Genomic DNA, 22,432 nt, shown 5'->3' on the forward strand with positions numbered 1-22,432 from the left:
GCTGCGGTATCCTGTCCACGTGCAGTCTCTAACTCAATCCCTGAGCTTGAGCTTTTTGTACACTCGTTTATTTCCTAATTTTGTGTGGAAGTTACATGCACCAGGACCCTGCTTTTTTAAAGTACATCCTGAAAAGGTGGTTTAAGGGCATCAAGAGGTTATTGCCTCAGAGAATACATAACTTGATAATGTATTAGTTTTTATTGTATTTTCTCTCATGATTGAGCTAACTACCACTGCTGTTAGACATTATTTCCACAGTGCCTGACACACCAAATATTCTGGCTACCTTTCCCAAGAGCCTTTTCTGCCCCTCATCAAGGCAGAGCACCTTTTGGAGTGTTAGCTGCTCACAGTGCCTTTCCTGTGCTGCTGTAGATAAAAGACACCATGAATGAAACGTAATACAGTCTGTGACAGCTGCTATGAAAGCCAAAATGAACAGTAGAGGGAACTTTTTTCCTCACCAGCTTGCCTTTCAAAAGAAGTGAAGTGATTATTCCAACACAGAGAAAGCTCTCCCTGCTCAGAGACCACTGCTGAGTGTTCTTAGAGGCTGACTGGGCTCCCTCCTGAGCATTCAACTCCACTCAGCAGAAGGTGATGGCAGAGAAATAATACAGTTGTTTCCACCTTATTCCTTGCCCCTTCCACCATAATGCATCATCATTTTGCACATTCAGAGAAGCAGAAAGACAGCAATTATCTCCCCCCCCCCCTCCCCGCTTTATTTTTTTCCACTGCATTCTTGTTTGTTCAGAAGAAATAGATAGAAAATATTCTCTTCTAGAAAACTTCCAGAAATGCAGGCAGCCTGTCTAGGTAAATACATTAGCTTCAAAAATGGAATCAAATGTCTTTTCTGCTTTCCAGATGAAATAGAATAGTTACAATACCCAAATCATGTCAGGAGTTGCTTCCCTTCCTTTTTCAATATTTCAGGAAGTCACTATGGAATAGCTGAACCCTATGTAGACACATGCCCAAGGATGAGAACAGGACAGATGCACATGTATTTGCCATAAAAGAACATAGAAAAGCCAATAAATACCTGCATTCTCTTTACAAGTTTAAGAAATTTTTAAGCATATGCTTGCTTAAAATAGTTTTGTATGTATCATGCTGACATTCAGATATTTTAAACAAATTAAAATCAACAAATGACATGACACATGTCTGATGTGACAAGGTAAAATACCTGAGTTTGCTTTCCTGTAAGCTGAGCCCACTTTCCATGGATGTCTGACTGTCATTTGTATCTTGATGTGAATGTCTTGTACATCGGACGGGTGTCTCTCTGTGCCAACCTCTGCAATCTAAATCTCTGTGGGTATCTGTAGAGAAGGAAAAAGCTGCTGAAAATCTTTCAGCCCATTTTACTTCTAAAAGAGGAAGCAATACATAAAATTAATTATCTTCATTCATTAAATCTATAGTGACAGGAATTATCAAATCAACTGCAAACACTGTAATGATTAAATCACTAGTTACAAGAACAGCAGAAGGAGTTGCAAGATAATCTTCTGATTGGTACTCTAAAAACTTTGAGAGGCCGAGACCAGTTACTTTCTTTTTATACAAAGTTAATTTTACAGTTTAAAAAAATTGCTGGATTAGGAAGAAAATTGATCTTCCAGTTCAATTTGTCATGTATTTTTTATGGCTCCACGCACAGCATTCTGAGATCTAGGTTTTTTTGTTTGATTGGATTTTGGTTCTGTGCGAGTTTTTGTGTGTTTGCTTTATGTAGGGAATCAGGCTCTACTTTAATTCCATGTGCTATTGGACTAGAACTGAGGGGCTTTTTTTTTTTCTTACAGCTCTAGGTTCTTGGGGGAAATGAAACAAGTCTGCAACTGGAGGTACAAATTGGTTCCCGGCAGAACATTTTGCTCTATAAATCATCTTATTAGCTTTAGTGAGAGAAAAGGGTTCACGACCCTGATTGTGAAGAAGTTTTCTTCCATGATGATGACAAGACTTTGCATACCCACCTCTTCTTCCATTTTTAAAGTTTTGCTTACAGATTGGGAATGATGCTTTGATTGATTTTCTATCAGTGTTTACCAACACTAGGTAAGTTACCAGGAATTTATATCATATCTTTTGCTCAAAGTGAATACAATACTGTTGTGAAACATGCAAAAGATAAAGACAACATTTTGGAAAACAGAACCTTTCAGTTTTCTTACTGCATATGTTAATGCAAACTTTTAAATTGTCAGTATATGTGAATTATTATGCTAACGAAAGTTGTCTGTACTTAGAACTCTATAGTGTGATGCAGGCATTTTCACAGTCAGTCTATTATGTTTTTTCAGGACTCTTATTTTTGCTGATCAAGGTTGTATCAGACCAAATAATTTTCTCATTTGCTAATCCCTTGGTGTATCAGTGCATTAGTATGGTGACTAATGCAGAAACAGGGATTAAATCTCATCATGCTACTTTGTTCTTGTTACTTTATTTGCTAATTAATGTATATGAAATTTGTGATAATGAGTTGAATTAAAACCAAGCCTAAGACTTGAGTTCTGCATGGTATTTTCCAAAATTATTAATGAGGTGAAAGTTCCACTGACTTTTAGTAGGCTAAATGACATCTTAGCTCCCGAGACAAACAAATAATTTTCCAAATTACAGCTATTACCAATTACTTCAGTAAAGTTATTGTTAATTTCTTTAGCTTATACTGTCTATGTAAGGTATAATAATGTTAAGGAGCAAGCTACTTATCTCTAATGCTAAATTCCAAGAAAAAAGTGAGGGAAAAGAAAAAAGGGAGGAGGAAAAAAGGGAGGAGGGAAAAAAAGGAAAGAAGAAGAAAAGGAAAGAAGTGGAAAGAAGGAAAGAAGTGGAAAGAAGGAAAGAAGTGGAAAGAAGGAAAGAAGTGGAAAGAAGGAAAGAAGTGGAAAGAAGGAAAGAAGTGGAAAGAAGGAAAGAAGTGGAAAGAAGGAAAGAAGGAAAGAAGGAAAGAAGGAAAGAAGGAAAGAAGGAAAGAAGGAAAGAAGGAAAGAAGGAAAGAAGGAAAGAAGGAAAGAAGGAAAGAAGGAAAGAAGGAAAAAAAAAGAAAAAGAAAAAAGCCCACTGGGGATGAGGTTCAGCCACAGCCCCTCTCCTAATTACCACAAACTGTGTGCCTACAAAGAAACACCTAAAAAATTTGAAGGAAAATTATCTTATTTCATAAACCCCTGATAACCCATGTTTGTAATTCAACTGTAGTGTTTATCTAAAGTCAGTATTTTATTATTGTGACTTTGCTTGCAGAATTTTAAATACAGCAGGTTTTCATTTTACTTAGCAGCCTTTTAATGGAGCTCAGTCTAGCTCGCAACGGTGAAATGTCAACTTTACTGCCACCACAAGTGACATGAGATGATACTTCTAGAAAAGGCACTGAACTACAGATGAGAACACATTTCCATGGTACTTCATGCAGGATTTCAAGTTCAAATGAAGTCATACTATTAAAGGAGCACGGGAGGATCTTATATTTCTGCCCATTATCTGGCATTCTCAAATGAACATCTTTCAGAAATTGTCGAAAGTAACTGCAGTCTTCTGCCTTTCCAGTGTAACTTGTCGTAATAAAGAGGCTGTACTGATTCCAATAGCTAAGGACACATTCTCAGGTGCTCATAACTGAGCTGAGTCATTCAATAGGACAAGCAATGAAAATGACCTTGCCAAACCCCAGGTAGGTGATAATCCTGGCTTTCTCAATAACCAAGACATAATGCTTTTGAATTCTTGCCTCTATGAAGAAAACTACAGCATAAGAGTGACCTCTACAGGATTTTCACAGCACTCTCTGACTACAGTCCCAGGGCCTGCCTTGGGAACTTTTTCAAGTATATTTGTTTGAAATTAGAATACAAGCTTCAACATACAAGCCAACACTCTCTCCAAGTAGCAGCCTGAAATAACCAAAAGTCTGAATTTACATCTTGTAAACACACAATTAGACTTCCTATACCAGATTTACATAGCTTTCTAGACACGAGAATCATGTAAGGACATAAAACATTCTGCTAATTCGATTTATCAAAAAAACAAAGCAAACAAAATTTGGAATGCAATTAGTGCATTAGCAGAGGTTATATTTTGACATTTTCTTGGTCAAGCAGTAAAGAAGAAGTAAATTTTGCCAAAAAAAAAGAAAAGGAAAAAGAAAGGGAAAAAAAAAGGTAGACTATATTGTAGCTCATAAGAAACTAAAACAGTCCACAGTCACTCTCTGAAAAGATACGGATTCCACCATATGTATTAACAGGAGTGTAGTCATGAAGACTACACCCAAAACAATTTACCAAGGTTAATCAAAGACAATGCATTTTGAAAATAAATTAGACAATCAAAGAGCTTAATGGTATAACTTCGAGTCCTCCTTTTCATATAGTTTCTTATTCACACTTCACTTTTTTTACTTTCTTCTTGCATAAACTTTAGGATTAATCTTTTCAGACACAGTTCATTAGACTATTTAAAGAGTAAAATGTTAAGCAAAATTATGTTTGTGACCTTATTTGGAGATAGACCATGTCATACAGATGGATTGATAATCTTAGTAAGATCAATCATGTATTATATCTGGAAGCAATGTGTGGTGATGTATTATTTGAAGTTCTGTTTCCATTTCTGCTTTCATATAAACTACATTCATATATAGAGAAATATAAATAGTTTCCATCCTCATACACACTAAAATAAAGGCAGACAACCTTTTCTAGGAAGGTAAAAAATGCTGTCTAGGCCTGGATTTTATTAAAACTTATATTTTGCATTGGTCAAAGCTGATGTGCTGCAGAGCTGTAACACACAGGTTCTGGTACTCACCCTGAAGGAGGTACTTCCTTCTTTAGCTCTGCAATCCATATGTGGATCACCATTAGCTACTGAAACTGCTCATCCAGCTCCTTGTGGATGTGGTTCTTTACCAGTAACAATTACCAGTATCAATTGTGAAAATGCTCCATTGATTAATAGGCATTTAGGATTCTATAGAAAAATTTCTATTTGTTGTTGTATTTCAGGAACGTAGGTGAAATGACAGGAACTTACTGAGAAATAGAATGTCTGGAATGCTGGACCTTAATCTGTAACTCACCAAATGGTAATGCAAAGTAGATATCTAGTAAGATCTCATGAGAAGTGGGTGTTTTTGTGCCTTGAATCTCACTTCCATTTTTTATTACTTCAGAATGCAATCTCCACCAGGAACCTGGGCCTTCCTAGGAAAAACAGGTTATGGAAATTACTTGGGCAATATTTATAGCATTATCCACTTTTTACCGAATGAAGTTTCCCCCAAGTCAGTAGGAGCTCCTTTACAACACCATTTTAGTATTTTCCAGCTTTTGTTCGTGTACTAGTTAGGACTTCAAGATTTTTCAGTCATCAAATTAAAAATATAATGTTTGCACAACAATATAGATAAATAGACATTAAGAGTATCACATTATTAAGACACAACAAATATGAATATTGAAAATTACTCTTATCAACAAAGACTTTCCAGTTCCCCTTTGCACTGGTGCCAAACAAGTACACTCTAGCAAGACTGAAACAATCCATCTAAGTTAATAACCAAGCCAAAAAAGAGCTTCTAAAGTAACACTCCCTTGTAGGTTATTTCTGAGTTATAAAGCCCAGAAGAAGAACAGCAGGGTTAAGACCAGGAGGATAAATAACTAGGAATGTTTCACAGTGGACTAATTATAAATGAAGGTTTAGAGGATCTGAAGAAATTAAGAAACAATCTCTTATCTTGCATCTTTGTTTGTTTAAAGTTTCAGTATTTACAAGCAAGCCACAACCTCTGTGTCAGCAAGTTGTAACTCAGCAACAGCTTGGGCAGCAGAGCAGAACAACTTGCCCTGGGGCTTGAAATGGCACTTGGCAGCTGTGATACAGAGCCTCTTCTAATTTAAGCAGGAATTACTTTCTTCCTCTGTTTCCATTTTCTGAGAAGAATCATTGAAATGTCAGTTCAATGTATATATTAATATTTATTAGTTCCTGTAAAGAAATGGCTATAGAGTCTGATGAGAGATACTGCATGAAGTTATTCTCTGATTTTCTTACCTTTACCCCATCTTCAATTGCCTTTTTTATGTTTTATAAATATTAAAGAAGGCAAACAATTTTTATTTGCAAGGATTGATTTAATCTCTACTTCACAGTTATTTCTTTAAAATAGCCTCCAGGGACTATGCATATGAAAGCATATTTATGATTGGGAGAATTGGGGACTATTAGAACAGGATACCTCTTACCTCTTTCAAATTTATAAAATTTTACTCCCGTAAACCTTTTTTTTTTTTTTTAAATAAAATAAGAACTCCCTATTGGAAACAAGTCTAGTAATTCTGATGGCCAAGTGACTATGGTGGATACATAACTCCTGTACTGACTCAACCTCCCACTCACCCTTTTCTTTGTCCTCACTGTACTGTTAATTTCTTCTATAGCACCACAGGGCAAATTTCTATTTTCCTCTTTGAGACAATGGTCAATTCCCATGATAAAGAGAACAACAGTATTGTGACCATTTTAATAGAGATTTACCCAAGGTCACAAAATGAAAATCCAGACAAAGGAACTTGATCTAAAATTCTTTCACTCTAATCATATAAACCAAACATGCCTGTCTCTTTAATTGTTCCTAAGTTCTGCTGAACCTAGCTCACCTGTTATACCTGGCCCAGGGTCTGAGCCATTTCTCCAGGGTATATGGCTGATGCCTACCAATTGTCACTTTGAGAGCCACATGTATATTGAGCCTTAATGTTACAACTGAAACAATGGAGTTAGAAGTATACATCGATCACAACTGTTGTTACAGTATTTGGGGAGTCCGAGAATGGGAAATTTATTGGATTTTACTCAGTGCTTTATATTTCCATGGAAAGTCAACTTACATCAGTTGCATATTCCACAGTGGCAAGGGGAATCCATAAAACTCCTAAAATGCTGTCCCAGAGCAAGCCTTTCTTCCACAGCTCTATAATGAAGCCCTTTCCATCAGCACAGATTTCACTATAAAGAATGAATACAGAGATCATTAAAATGAAAATGTAATCTCAACTGCTCAGCAATCTATTGAATCTATTAAATCTATCATAGCAATTTATTTTTATCTTCCTACAGCAGATACAGAGCTGGGGGTTTTTCAGTATACTTGTAAAATACATACTAGCAGGATGAACACAAATGTTAGATTGAACAAGACTCTCAAGTCTTATTGTTCAGTATTGCCCTTATCAAATGATGAGGACAGTTCTGCTGGAACAATGGGAAAATATCTCTCAAATTCAAAAGCTGCAGATCCAGACTCTATTTTAGTTGTAACTAAAGGATACATGCATTTTATTATTAGTTGGTTTTGACCAAAAAAATACCATACCACAACCATATTTTGCAAGAATGCAAAATCAAATTTTACCAAGCCATATCACTCCCTCATGACACTGAATTAATATTAAGAGAGAGGTAATTTCCTCAGGGAATGCTCCCCATTACGGACCAGTTCTGTAAATATGAACAATATAATAAAGTAGGTATTGGTGTCTCTGCTGGATTCATTTGATGTAATCTCCATTAATTTTAAATAGTAAAACTTATCTTCAACTTATTTGTGAAGGTGGGGTACATCAAAACATTACTGTGTACTTAAAGTCATCAGGAAAAAAACAAATGAGATCAGAGAATGGCAGGTGCCACCTCTGAGACAGCTGCTTAAATCATCACATTGCTCTCAAAAACCATCCTGCATCAATGTCCAATTTTCTGCTGTACTTGCTTTACGCAATTGAATACATACATTGAATTTTTGTTTTAGTCAGCTTTTCTCTTTATAAATACGTTACCAAAGACCAATTGCAAATTTTTATGTTTTAGTATTTTTCGACCATAACCTTTAAAATGACAACTGTATATTGAAACTGCACATTGAAAGGTTAGGCAATATGCAACTTTTAAAATGCAAACTGGTAATATCTGCAAGTAATGGAACACAGTTTTTACTGGCAGACATAGACTGAGAGTCCTTAAGATAATGAACTATGGTATACTTACCAAAATCTAGATTAATATATTTGTAAATGCTTGTTTATAATCCCTTTTCAAAGTCTTGTGTTGTATAGATGAGTAGGCAGCAGATGGAGCTACAGCAACCTTGTAATGCAATTGCTACAAAAGTGGTTTAATATTCTTTGGTAACTAGTACACTGCAAATTAAGGTGTATATAAGGCTCTACAGAAAAGAGAATAACAACTGAATAACAAGATGGAGAGTGGAGTGAAGTGGGCAATGATCTGCAGGCAGAAGTGAGAATCAGTATAAGTCAATGATAAATAAAGTACCTAAACTGGCATTTAAGTAGATAAATTAATGTGCAAAATTAGAAAATATCATAATGAAATAGAGTGAACAAAAAACAATTTACGTGAGGATTGGTTTGAGTTCTTTATTGTCTCATTCCTTGTATTCCTAAAACATTATATGAAATTAAATTTGGAGACAAATTCTTCCTCTTGTTGGCTGCTGGCCTTGATCTGTCATGTGGCTTGCAAAATTAACTTTAGTTGTGTTCCGCAGAATTAGCCTGGCACCTTTTCTCTGAGCTGGACACTTATCCCTTGCTTTTGTGTTCTGTACATGACCTCACATGTACTAAATTGTTCTATACTATACAAATACAGCAAAGATACACCAAAATCAATTGATAAGAATTCCCTTTTACTTACAACATGAAGTCTTGTTCCCAGCAAGGCTCCCTTCCTCGTCTATCTATTGTAGTGCTTTTTAAATTTTGGACTTTTAAAACAACATATGTTTTGGATGTTTCTGAAAAACAAATAAGCAGCACGTTAAACATGACTTTAGCTCCTTCCAGAAGATGAAAACACAACCATATCGCAGCAAGGGTTTAACTCATACCTCATGCACACCTTCACTGGTGTGGGTCAAATACGTGGATGTGAACAAGAAAATTCGTATTAGTTTTAGTAGGACTATGACAGGTGGGAGAGAACATAATCCTAAATATGAGTATTTTAAAGATCAGCTTCCAGACACAGCTTTTTACTCTTTATCTATTTCTCTGGCAGCTCTCACAAGAAACCAGTACACACTCCTTTTCTGCAAATTAGGAAGTTTTTTTGCCTTTTAATTGATACGATAATACTGAGGACTGGCTAACAGGTTTCTATGTCCAATTAAGGCAAGGCCATAGACTTGCAACGTGTAATTCAGTCTTTGTGCATGAATCGAGTTCTGTGTATAGATGCAGCAGGAAAATGGGTTTCAGATGCAGTCCCAAATTAACTCCTGGATTTTTATAAATCCCTCTATAAAGACACTGTGGAGTATTCATAAAATCAGACCTAATAAGCAAAAAGAATAAAATTTTTAAAATTTCAAAGTGCTTGAAAATATCACTGACAGAAAAAAAAAAGCAAAAGAACTGAGGGAAAGCTCTTTCCTGTAGGGCCTGACACAGGAATCTGAGGTTGCAAAGGCACATTCCATCACCTCAATGAACATGGCTTTTTAGTTTGCATGCATGTAACACATCCTTCACTACCCTCCAGCATCCTAGGCAAGGATTAACATTGACATATGACTGAAAAAAAGACTTAATACAAGCACTGCCAAAATACATATATACAAGACATAGCCAAGAAGAGAATTTGTGAACTGTCTGTATTACCAGAGGTCAATCAAACACTCAGAGCTGGAGGGAAGCTGTCAGTGTCTACAACGGATCACTGAATAGGTTGTATCAAATTGCACTGCACTTAACAAAAGGTGTGAAGGGGAAGCCTTGGCTGTGTACATCCTGGATGTAGATCTTATTGTTAGGACCAATTATAATATTTGACCAAAGAACTAAAGGTATCATGTAACGGAAATTTTTTTTTTAATAAAAAAAGTCAACAGTGCCCAATGTTATCTATTTATTTTCTATAACTTAGTGGACCAGTCTTCTCAAATATGACTTTGTTTTTATACCGAAAAAACGTGACAAAGTCAATATGAGTCCGGTGACTTATGTGTGAGAAATGGCATCAACAAGACATGGTTCACACACCACCATTCTATGTAACTGAGGCAAACAAAACAAAAATTTTGCAAAATCTTTTGTAGTTGCAAAACTTTTTTATAGTTGGGAGAACTTGCAACTCAAAGTTTGTTTATTTTGTTTATTTTGGACTGTAACTGTTGATCCAACTTGTCAAAGTAGCCCCAAACTTAAATGATTCTTCAGTGTAATACAGAATCCCATGCCTCAGAAAAAAAAATGTAAAGCAGAAATTGAAGGGGGAACCAGACTTACCAGTTGTTTCATCCAACCTTCCTTTTTTCACTGTATTAAAAATCAGATAAATCATATTGTTAGTTTCAGATAATACCTTAACAGTGTTTCCAACAAGTTTTATGAAAAATAAAATTTGAGAGATTTATGTGGTATAAAAAAACTCAACCAAAAAAGAAAACAAGTAATCTTAAAAAAGTATCACTGTGGGAAGATAATAGGACTGCTTGGAATTCTTTGGGAAAGAAGATATGTGAAAACTTTGTACTTTACAGGAACTTAATATATATATATTGTATATATTTTTGTATACATCATATACCTTATTGCTATACTTAGGACCTAGTAATTGCTAATAAAACAAAACAATGGGTCCACAACTTTACGATGTAAAGGTTCCCAGGAGATTGCCATTGTTTTCCAATATCCTTTCCATTTGCTTAATCACCTGTACTTTCCTATTACTTATTCTTGCTTTCATCTCTCCCTAAATATTCCTAATAACTCTATGGAATTGCACCACATTTGGCAGAATATATGTCAGCCTGCATAATTCCATCATGTCTCACGCGAGGAAATTTTCAACACATATGCTGAGGGGCCTAAGTGTTGCTGGGCTACAAACAGAGGCCAAACACTGCAGCGATTCAACTGCTCTATGAGAGAGCACAATTTACATACTTCCCTTGGAGGAAGTACTGCAAGAAATATTCTCATCAACATAAATGAGCAACGCACAACTCCACTCTCCGAAGTTACTTCCCATAGCTACGTACTAAATACTTGTCACATGGATGAAGGAGCTTGATAAGAAAAACCTACCTTTTACAGAGAGAAGTTCCATTCCAGCAGAAAAATATTTTAAAGACCACACATTGAAATTCAGGGTTTTTTTATACAAAAGGAAAATAAATAATTTGCCTTGAATTAAATTACTCTTCTGCTGCTGCTCCCTCACTGCATGTGTGTTTCACTTTTGCAGCACGCTCCTCCCATGGCTTACATGGAGGGAAGCCAACCAACTGATGGAGCAGAGATGACAAATTGCTTCTCCCTCTTTACACACAGACATGGAAGAGGAAAGGAGAAATATTACAACTGCTTCCTTACCCTCATTTCCTCAGCTTCTATCTGCTGTATGCAGCTGTCTCTAGTCTAAGCACATTTCCGAATGCCATCTTTTCCAGAAGTGACAAACTCAGTGCGACTATTTTATTAAGAACATACTCTTGGAGCTCTTAAGCTCTGATTTTGATACTTACAAATCAATCAATTTGGAATACATAAAGTTTAAGGCTTTTTTCTTTTACTGTAGAGCCACAGAGAACACTTTTTATGCTACAGCTAAGCGTAAGTAATTTTATAAAATAGTATAAACAAATATTGCACAAACAACTGAATTTTATTATACTTAATGAATTTCTCATTCTGTTTCAGCACTTCATAAGATAATGAACAGTCCCATGAAATGCTAAAACATTTTACAACAATATTTAAATTATTAAACTGAACAACACTGAAATTATTACAAAAACTGTGTTGTTTATGACTACTTGTTCACATGATATTGCCATTTTTTTCTTTTTGGTTTCCAGTTGTGCTTAACTGTATATATATTTCCACAGACACAGAATATTTTACTTTATAAATTTTTGAGTCTCCATCATATTATAATTGAAGGCTGAGGTCTTGAATTCAAGTAGGGGAGTGTCCTTGGATCAGAGGGGAGCTCAGAGGGGAGAATTGGCTGTCGGCAGTTTGAGGAAACTGGGCTGGAAGATGGCCCACCTCAAAATACAGGTGAGAGCTGAGATTGTTTAACCAGGCTGTGAGAAAGCTTGGGGAGGTGGAGTAGGTTTAATGAATGTTTACAAAAGCCTGATGAGAGGTGTAAACAAGACTGACTCTTCTAATTATTATCTAATAACAGGTGAAGAGGCCAGAGGCACTGAACTCACAGAAACTGAATACTCACAGAAACAGAAAACACTTTTTTTGTTACTGTGAGAGTAATTTAGCACTAAAATAGATTGTCCAGAAATGCTGTGGAGTTTTTTGCCCTTGGAAATATCCTGAGCAACCTGCTCTTGCTTACCCTGCTTTAAGCAGGGATGTTGGACTAGATGATATTGAGAGTTTCCTTACTTGTGATTCTGTGATAGTCCTCAAGATAAAATTGTTAAGAGTGACACTGAAGTAAATTTAATTCAGGAGATCATGAAAGCCTACAGTCTCTATACATAATGTGTGTAAGTTTTTTCCCTGCATAGAAGTGTCATAAGTACTTATGGTGTTTCAGAGTCATGCTACTATGCCACAATGTGAAGTTATTAAACTATTACATTTTGGTCTTGTGTTTTAGATTAATATATTTGCATATCTCTTTTCTAAGTTCTGTTCTGAAGTCTCCCACAACAGACATATAGTCTTAAGAGACAGGTTTCCACCTTACACAAACAATGGAGTTCTAGTGAAGTTACCAAAGCTAGTCTGGTACACACAGGATGAGGCACTGATGCCAAGGCTGCATTTGGATCCCGTCAGAAACAATATTTACTTGGAACAAAAACCTAATCACTGCTTAGTAAGGTTAGGTAAGTAGAGTTTACAGTAAGCCTTAGTATGAATCAGACTTACACAGCTGCATCTCTGTATCCATCTGGAACCGTGCAAACCTGGTTCTTCCTTTCTTCCATGCCCATTCTCAGACACCAGTGCCCATCATATGGAAAGCTAATTTCTTCCTTGATTCCTTGGATTGCAGCTGCAGCTGTGGCCATTATTGTTCATTTACTTTACTGTGATGCCATGACTGTTTTTTACATAAGCAATTAAGAAAGATGTTATGATTTTATGGTAAGAAATAAGAAGAGAATACCTGAACATAGGCAGAAGGTCACTGTGGACTGGGAACAGGGCATGCACAAATGCTCTTTCATTTGGAAAAAAGCTTTTATTATATTTAACAAAAGAATAGAGAGGAGCACTGTGCTGGAACAAGCTGTCAAGATGGTGTTTGGCTAAAGGGCATGAGTAGAAGCTGCAGGACAAAATCCATGCTTCAGTACCTCAAGTACTTACCCTATCACTCTGCCATGCTTTCCCCGGGGTTTTCCCCTTTCAATATTACAGTTATTATTTAATGTCTGATATAACACTTCAATCCTATATGTTGACTTCAGTTAAAAGGTCCCAACATCACAGACCTATATGCAGAATCAACCATGTAGAAAAAAAATTGAAAAAAAGAGCAAAATTAAATGTTTACATTGCATTTTTTAACTAAGCTATTTCAAAACTGCTTGTAGTTTCAGTTCACTATTCCATAGAAGAGAGCAATTAGGTACAATGCTCTTATTAAGGACGTCTGTTATTAGGATGTTTCACTCCGATGATTCACCTATTTGGCATTGAAACTACATATTGTTCTTTTCAGGAAGTTTCTCCTCTGCAGGATACTTGTAATGCAATGATTAAGTCATGAACTCATAGATTCTAATACTATTCTATGCTATTTTGCAAAAGGAAAACAGAGCACACTTGAACACTGATTGCAAAAAAATATGGAAGACAACCTCACAACTTTCACAGGAAAATGAAAACATAGCTTATTGTTGTTTAAAGATTTTTCAGTTATAGAAGAGAATATTTTAAAAAAGCCTGGTGAGAAAAAAAAATCCAAATTTCAATTGCTACTAAAAAAACAGAGTGTACGAACAGTCTCCTTGCATCCCCTACATTTTTGTCTGAGACCATCGTAGAGCTCTCTTTTCTTGGCTAATTCTATGCTGACCCATGTTTGGTTTTAAAGAACTTGTGACTTTGGAACACCAATATTTTAACTATCTTTTTCTGAAATTTTTTCCTTGAGGAGAAAGAAAATTTGCTCCTTTGCAAATTAATTCAGAGGGTGAATTTTTCAGCTGACCAAAATTCATCAGAACCTCCTTAACACTTGTCCATGAAGAAATATGCCAGTCACCTGAGAAGAGTGGGTCATGAAGTGGATTTTGTATTCCCCTTGAAGCCAGTTCTTAAAATAAGAACTAGTGGGAGATGATTTTTGTCTAGTATGAGGGAAAAATGACACACTCTTCTGATCAAATTCAAAGATAAATAGTTATAGTATCATTATGTGATCCTTATGACACAGAAACCTGAAACCCCTGAGCAGGACTTCAACCAGCAAAGCAAAAAAAAAAAAACCCAAAAAACCCAAACCAAAACAAAAAAAAAAAACCCAAAAAAATCCCCCTTTTCCCAGGCAGTTCATTTCTACCCTTCAGAAATATAGATTCTGCATTCCCAGGTGTATACTATAATTTTCAGTAGACTTCATAAGTGATAAAAGATAGAAATAATGAACTCTGTAACAAAATATGCTATCAAGAGATACATCATCAAAGCGACAGGATAAACAGAAAATCAATCAGTTGATTTCTGACCCTGAAATACCATGAGCAATATTGAAGATAGGAACTACAAATTAGATCAGTTTTGTCCTTGCCTCCAAAAGATAGGCATGACTATGTATTCTGGGCTTCACAAGAATCACCTTGATAAATGAGTTCAAAGCACCCCATTGACCCTTTTCCAAGAGGAAACATATGAAGGGCCCTCCCTCAAATTATTATGTGTTATTAAACATCAAGAATATAAATTTTATTGAAGTATCTATTATTAATCTCCAAAACTGTAGTGAAGTCAAGCCACAGCAATAAAAAATGCCAAAATTTTCACACAAACAAAAATACAAGAACTTGTCATAGATTCATATTCCACCTGTCATATTTGTGATAGTCACAGGAGACAATAGGGTGTAAGACTAAAAATAGACCTATCTCACAGGTTTGTTACTATATTGCAGAAAATTGGTATTCAAACTAAAAATAAGTGCCTCAAATTTAAAAATTTGCATGATTGAATACTTAGAGGCATTGAGAAGACCATATTATCTTTATTTTAATCCTAAACTTTAGAAATAAATAGATTATTCATTTATTAACCTTAGGAGTTTTGTGTACAAATTTTGCATGTCACTTCACATCTCTCCTTCCTTGACTTAAATTTGAAAAATACTGAGAAAACTACCACTTATCTGTTTTTTACAAATAGTGTTGGAATTAGTATCTGTACAGTGGTTTTGGATCTTCTAATCAAGAATGCATTGAAAAGAAAGATAAATATTTTTAACATTTTGCATGAATAGAAACTGAATGTGTACAAACCTGTCATTGTACCACTACACTAACTGGGCAGAGGATCACATACTCACACAGTATGTGATTATGGTCCTTAAATTTGGGGACAGTTCTGCCCCCACTGCGACCTCTGTCTCATCACTGATGCAGGTATCTGGACTACTGACCTCACATGGCCCAGAAAGCACTGACCCCTTTGTGCAGCCAGACAGCTCAGAAAAAGTGATCTTAAATAATGCAAGGGAATATAAATCTTGTAAAAATAGGTGTTTTCTTTTTTACAATCTATTTTAAGTTAACCAAGATTTTCTGAAGTTTTTATTTTGTTGTTAGCATTGTTAGTCATTAGTATGATGCATGTAAAATTGCTTGCTGTCACAACAAAAATTAAACTGCACTTAAATTAATAAAGAAGGAATAAGTTTCAAAAGAATCTTAGCTTATCAGAGGCCAAATCAAACATTTGTGCTCAGTAACTGATTGTCAGTTTGTTCTGAAAGGAAATGTTTTTCAGTCTCTCTCATTGCTGCTCCATGTGCACCCACATGGCCTCACCTACCTTCTTGACTGCTTTTATTTTACATTTAGGGACACCTAGTGGCTTGTGTCTGATTTGCTCTGGAAAGCAGCAATGACTTCATATTTCCAAATCAACTTTGTGGGCTTCCAGATCTTACTTATCTATTAAACCATAGCATAATAAATAGTTAACTTCATAAAAGAAATTACAAAACACAGAAGTGTATTTCATGGTACACATGAAAAGTTTAAGACAACAACAAAAACATTTATCCCCCTATCCATTCTTTTTGAAATCCATACCCAGGGAGTAAACATGTCTATTTCTTTTTCATACCATAGAAAATGTACCTTAATTATTTTTTTCCAGAAACTTCAATTTTATTCATCTTGTGCACTAGATTTATTACTTTGGCCACTGTATCTTGTCCTAAACATCTCAAATAGATGATAGATGCCATTTTTCATTGTTCCATGCATCTTTGTATGCATACATTCCTTTCAGCTTTTGATTTAATGGAGTGCTTCAACCCAACCAGCTCTCTTGGTGTCAGTAGTATTGCTCTGTATGTAAAAAGAGGCGGCAGAACAAAGCCCCTACCAAAAACTTAGGTAAGGCTCAGTAATTCCTTCCTCTCCAATCTTAAATGAAAAAAAAAGTCCCTAAGCAAACAAACAGTTTGAGTTTGACTACTCAGATATTTAGCAGATTTTTTTCTAACCCAGTTAACCCACATAATCTTATGAGTCTACTATTTGCTGCAAATTGAACAAACCTTTCTTAATGCTTTCAAATAAGCTCAATTCCTGGGACACTCAATGAATGCTTTTAATCTACATCAGCTCGCTATCCACATTTTTGAGATCATAATCCTATCTTCAGCTTACTTCAAAATATTCACATTAAAAAGAAGCCATGAAACCATAGCAAAAATCAAAAAAAATCAGAGGCTTCTTTATTTCCTGTATCTGTTAAATAAATACACAGGAAATGTTTAAATTAATATTTTAAAGTACCCATAATAGCTCAGCTTTTTCAGCCTTTTATTTAAAAAAAATACTTTATACCCTAAGGCCACCTTATATACATACTGACAAGAAATCCAAATATTTCCCATTCCATTTTATACATCCAATATTGAAAAGCAAAAGCGTGAAGGGAGGAAGCATAGGAAGGAAAAAGCGCTCAGAAATATTTACGAGAAGAACAAAACAAGGAGGTCACTTCCGAGAGCTCGAATGCCGTTAGACTGCAATTCAACAATACCAAGTCTCGTTTTGCTGGCCGAGCAGAAAGAGTTAATTAAGGTTTTACCTTCCTCCTTGTTGGCACTTTGCTCCCTCTCGTGGCCAAAACTGAGTATGACAGACCTTGGTAATTAAATTAAACCCGTATTTATTATTCATATTTTAAAATAAATAACGTTGTGAACCTACCCCTTTGACAGATCTAGTGTCTACAGTTTTATCGTTTTCAGGGAAAAACTCAAACAAAAAATATAGTTTGTAAATACAATAAGAAAATTATTAAGATGTTGAATTCTGTATTGCCTAAAGTTGCCTGGCTTTATTTCCACAATGTAACAAGTACAGGCTTATCTCACCCTTTTATCTGACAGCAATTTGTGAAATTACATTTATTCTCATAAAGGTTTGCTGATTTAATCAACAGCATTATCCAAAAGTCTTGCCAATGATGAACAGACCCATAGCTTATCTTTGCAAAACAATACCTCCATTGACATGAAATGTGACATTTTTTCATCAATATTTCATCACATTATACATAAGATAATACAATAAATTCTCACTACTTGACAACTATCCTGTAATGCAATCTAAGCTAATGCTTTTTCGTATTTCAGTATGTGATATCTGTCAACAATATTGCTAACCACTAATTGCTCTTATTCATCTCAGAAACATGCCTTGATTGCTAATTGAGGCCAGATAAATATTTCACGTTATTGAAATTGCTTTGCCACCCATTCAGATAAAGAGAAAAATCTTTAAAAGAAGATGAAGAGAAGAAAACTAGAGAAATTAATTACTGGGTGATTATGACAATAAAAACAGAGACTGAAATTAATATATCATCTGAATGATTAATAAAATAGTGAGTGAACCTTATTTTTTATGAGAAGTATTTGTACAGGTACCTACAACCCCAGATCATAAGAAACAGGCCCAGTTTTTCATATTTGTATCAGATTTTTCAAAGTTTTGAAGTGCTTTTCATTAATAGTTGTCAAAACATTCCAGAATGGAAGTAAATATAATAATTTATTAAATTAGAGATGGGAAAAGTAAACCACTGATGGGCAAATGTGCAAATGCTGCACAGTGTTTCCCAAGTATAAGAACACTCAAGTCTGCATTGCAACACTGCATTTCTAAATCAAGCAGTCGTTCATCCAGCCAAAATAAAACTTCAACAAAAGAATCTGAAAAATACTTTTCCAAAGCAAAACTTCATTTTACACATTCTGTTACAAAGAATTATGTTTGGATAAAATGAGATGAAGTGGTGTGCAGACCAAAAATTAAGAAAATAACTAGAATTCTTTTCTATGTGGGTGTGAAACACTGGAAGAGGGTGCCCAGAGAAGCTGTGGATGCCCCATCCCTGAAAGGATTCAAGGCCCAGTTGAAAGGGGCTCTGAGCAACCTGCTCCAGTGGAAGTCATCCTTGCCTATGACAGGGGCTTGGAACTAGATGGTCTTTAGGGCTCCTTCCAACCCCAACCATTCTAGGATTGTATGAAACTTATTTCTGTGGTATTAATGTGTACTACTCCTATGGAGTGAGTTGTTTTCCCAAGACAACAATTACCATGCTGAAAGGCAAAACAGAAATCACACAGTTTTGTGATCCTGTCTGAGCAGAAGATGCAATTAAGGTCTTTGGTGTGACCTTCCCTTTGTGTCAAATCGTGCTAAAACGTATGTGACAGTTTGTGTTATGGAAACCTCCATGTATCAATGATTAAGGAGAAGCTGTCAAAATAATTTATTTAAGTTCACAGGCAGAATTCATGACTCACATGAAGTGTCAAAAAGCACAAGCAATATCTAGTTTATCCGAGAGGTTACTTGGTCTCATACAATTACTTCACTTTCTTGATAACATTTTTTGAGTACAAAAACTTTAGCTGAGGTTCCAGTTACCACTGTTGGCTTTAAAGGGCTAGTGTCCACCTGTTCTGAGAAAAAAGAGTATTAACTAAAGTTCCTAAAGTAATTTGACTTGAATCATCTCATTTTGCTTTCAATGTGATTGTTACTAAAATTTCCATAAGCAAGCCCAGAAAAAGAGGTACCTTTGAAAGTTTTCAACTGGTATACCATATTTCAGTGTTCAATACTTGGCCTGATGCAGTTTAATCAAATATCACCCTTTACATTACAGCTCTATTTTCACAACTTATAACTTGTCTACATAAAATGATTAATATGGTGAAGTGATTTAAGAAATTTCATCTTCAAAGTTTTTTTTATTTTATTGTATTAAAAATATTTTGAAATCTAAACTCCAGAAGTGCTAGGAAAAAAAACTTTGCAAGAAATAAGTTTCAACAAATTACAAACTTTACATGCTATTGTCTTTATTTATTGCATTCACTTACCTATAAAGCATAACCTCTTGATGCAGACTGTAATCACATTAGCATACTTGAGAACATTACTATTTAAGTCAAGGCAGATATCTTGGGGAAGTAATCTTGGTGTAAATCTGAATTCAGTAATACTAAAATAAAAATATTGCATGCTTTAGCTACCACATTTATTATATTAAAATAGGAAAACCATAGGCAATAAAAATACAGTTAAATCTTTTGACATCCTTCCAATTCCCTGTGGATTTTAGGCAAACAAAGGTAGGAAGACATGATTTTAGAGAATACATTTTTTTTTTTTAATATAATGAATCTCATGATGTTGTTTACAGCCCTAGATGAGACTGTGAATAAATAATTCTGTGGTTAAGATGAACTCACCTGTGCACCGCACAGCCCGTTCACCTCCGCTCCCCACAAGAATCTTCTGCAGATCTGAGCTTCTCCGGGACTGATCTTTGAGCAAAATAGAAAAAGATGAACACACATCACGTTTCGCGTCTTTACGGTATTCATTCAGTGCAGTTCATGAATTATTTTCAAACAGAAACTTACAAGAAGCATCCTGGCCGCTGCACAGCCCTCACGCCACCAGGTGCGCACGCAGCGCGCTGGGTGACGGCCCTCGAGCTCCCTCAGCTGCTGCCGCTCCCACACCTGCGAGAAATCACACCCCACCCGCCTCCTGCCAGCGGAAATGTTCTTTTCACCGTACTTAGGGCAGGGCGGGCAGAGGAGAAACTTTTTGTGCTTCATCGCCCCGTGGGGCAGCTTTGAAGAGCGGGCTGGGCCCCTCTGCCTGTCCCGCGGCAGGCGGGGTGCGGCCCCGTGAGGGGAGCGCAGCGGCTAGAGCCCAGCTTTTCCCTACGTTCTTTTTCTGCAGCCCATGTTTCTCCCGGAGCAACCGGGGCAGGGAGCGGCCGCGGCAGCTCCGTCCCTCAGCGGGAGCTCGCCGGGCTGAGGGCGGCGGTGCCGCTGGGCAGCGCCAGCCGGGTCCGGCCCGCCCCGCCCGTGCCGGGTGTTGCCGCTCCCGAGCGGGATAAAACCGCTCCCGAGCGGGATAAAACCTGTCCCGCTGTTTCCTCGTCCCTTCAGCACCCTCGCTGCCCCGTACGCAGTGCCTGGGAGCCGCTGGAGGTAAGGGCAGCTCCCGGCAGCTGCCCCTCAGTTCCTCCCTTTCCTGCCGGGGGCTGCTGCCCCTCATCCCCTCTCTCTTTCCTGCAAATCCCCTCTCTTTATTGCTGGGGGCTGCTGCCCCTCAGCTCTTCTCTTTCCTGCCGGAGACTGCAGCCCCTCAGCCCCTCTCTCTCCTGCAAATCCCCTCTCTTTTCTGCCGGGGCTGCTGCCCCTCAGGCCCCATCCCCCTGGGGATGCCCTGTGCGGCGTAAGTCTCCGTTTCCTAAGGTCAGATTTGGCAATAGTGAGTTCCCCAGAGCTTTTTTTTAGTGGATGAGAAGCCTTTTAAGCCGGTGCAGTGTTTTTTCTTTCTTACTTGGGCAAATTTCATCCGTTTCTGGGAGGTTTTGTTGGTCTGCTGCACGTGTAGAATGAGCTTTGTAACTTTCAGTCTGATATGTGATGTTGAATGTCTGTTGCTTCTGTTTTCAGGGTAGTTTAGTGAATTACGTAAAATCCGTCAGTTTCCTTGGTATGTGTCTGTTCACTGGATTTATTAGAGAAAACTAGTTCTGTGAGAACATATACAGTGCAAAATGCTTGCTCCTTGAAGTGTGAAAATGCTTTTGTGCTATTTTGGTGATTCATTATTGAGTATTCCTTACTGCGCATATGCAAAGCATTAGGGTACACTTTTTTTTTTTTCCCAGCAGTCTCATTTTCTCTTGTGAGTGGTTCTGGTTGAAGGGTGGGATTTATTTTTTTTTTTACTTGCTCAATTAAAAATTAATTAGGATGGCTCACTTAGAATCTTGGAGCATTTCTGTGATGATTACTTTTCCAGTTGGTGCTAGAAATAGTAGTAGTTGTAATATACCATGAAATTTTAAAATGTCAGTGATGTCCTTGGTACAGAACTATGATCTTTTTGGAACTACTCATTGCAAAAATGGCTGTTCTGCTGGGGTAGGTCTGCTCAAAAGGTTTGTGTCAGTAGGACTGATTACGTGACATTAAGGGGTTTTTGTTTAAAGACTTTTCAGTGCTAGAGTTTGAAGTTCACTGTCAAGAAAACTGCAATCTGGGCATTGCAATGCATTGAGTAAGTTTTGGACTTCAATCCTGCTTCCTAATAAACAGTGTCATTTTCCTTGAGCAGGTTCGACTGTGTCTATAACAAGTCATTCAGAGTTGTTTACACTAAACAGCTGCATGACCTGTAGCAAAGAACACTGCAGAGAGATCTGTTTGTTAATTGAGAGTGTCTAAAGAGTAAAACTGACAAAAAAGTAGCTTGTCAGAGTTTAGAAATCCTCACTATGATGCAATTTCTTGCACCACTGATTAATGATTATTACATGATTATTGAAAAAACAAGGGCTGGTGAAATGTTCTGGTTGTTTTATTTTAGCCATCTCATTCCAATTTTGTTTGTTATTTAAACATCCTGGAATACAGTGTAGCTGAACCAAAAACATCACCTTTCTATGATCATCAGGGGTTTTTTTGTCTTAAATGAATTCAAGGTCACTTAAGGAAGACAAAATTATTGACTTAAAACTTTAATTCATATTCCCTGCCTTTCAGTTTGAGATCCTTGTAAGTTTTAGTTTTAGCTTCCAAGTGTTGTGACTTCACCAGATTGTATGTTTTTTGT

The 22,432-nt window shown here is 36.6% G+C and overlaps 2 protein-coding genes across 20 annotated transcripts in view; one reads left to right on the forward strand and one right to left on the reverse strand.

Annotated features, from left to right (window-relative positions):
- The window catches only part of UNC13C (unc-13 homolog C), a 172,594-nt gene extending 152,307 nt beyond the window's left edge, over positions 1-20,287 (reverse strand). Inside the window, exons 1-10 of one of the 7 annotated variants that reach the window (XM_064389635.1) lie at positions 20,215-20,279; positions 20,041-20,115; positions 13,404-13,528; positions 12,960-13,134; positions 11,145-11,378; positions 10,344-10,373; positions 8,752-8,851; positions 6,924-7,041; positions 5,111-5,234; positions 1,199-1,334 (exon numbers count right to left, since the gene is read on the reverse strand). In XM_064389635.1, coding sequence (XP_064245705.1) covers positions 1,199-1,334; positions 5,111-5,234; positions 6,924-7,041; positions 8,752-8,851; positions 10,344-10,373; positions 11,145-11,166 — 530 coding nt within the window. In that variant the 5' untranslated portion in view covers positions 11,167-11,378; positions 12,960-13,134; positions 13,404-13,528; positions 20,041-20,115; positions 20,215-20,279. Of the gene's footprint in view, positions 1-1,198; positions 1,335-5,110; positions 5,235-6,923; positions 7,042-8,751; positions 8,852-10,343; positions 10,374-11,144; positions 11,379-12,959; positions 13,135-13,403; positions 13,529-19,668; positions 19,791-20,040; positions 20,116-20,214 lie in introns of those variants that run through there. The other 6 variants (XM_064389636.1, XM_064389634.1, XM_064389638.1 and 3 more) reach the window with 6 other exon arrangements.
- Positions 20,288-20,687: 400 nt separating this feature from the next.
- WDR72 (WD repeat domain 72) overlaps positions 20,688-22,432 on the forward strand; it is a 337,194-nt gene continuing 335,449 nt past the window's right edge. For all 13 annotated transcript variants that reach the window (XM_064388824.1, XM_064388826.1, XM_064388823.1 and 10 more), the window contains exon 1: positions 20,688-20,796. The gene's annotated coding sequence lies outside the window, so the exon portion shown is untranslated. The remainder of the gene's footprint in view (positions 20,797-22,432) is intronic.

This window comes from Passer domesticus, chromosome 14, assembly GCF_036417665.1.
Source record: "Passer domesticus isolate bPasDom1 chromosome 14, bPasDom1.hap1, whole genome shotgun sequence".
Taxonomy (NCBI): domain Eukaryota; kingdom Metazoa; phylum Chordata; class Aves; order Passeriformes; family Passeridae; genus Passer; species Passer domesticus.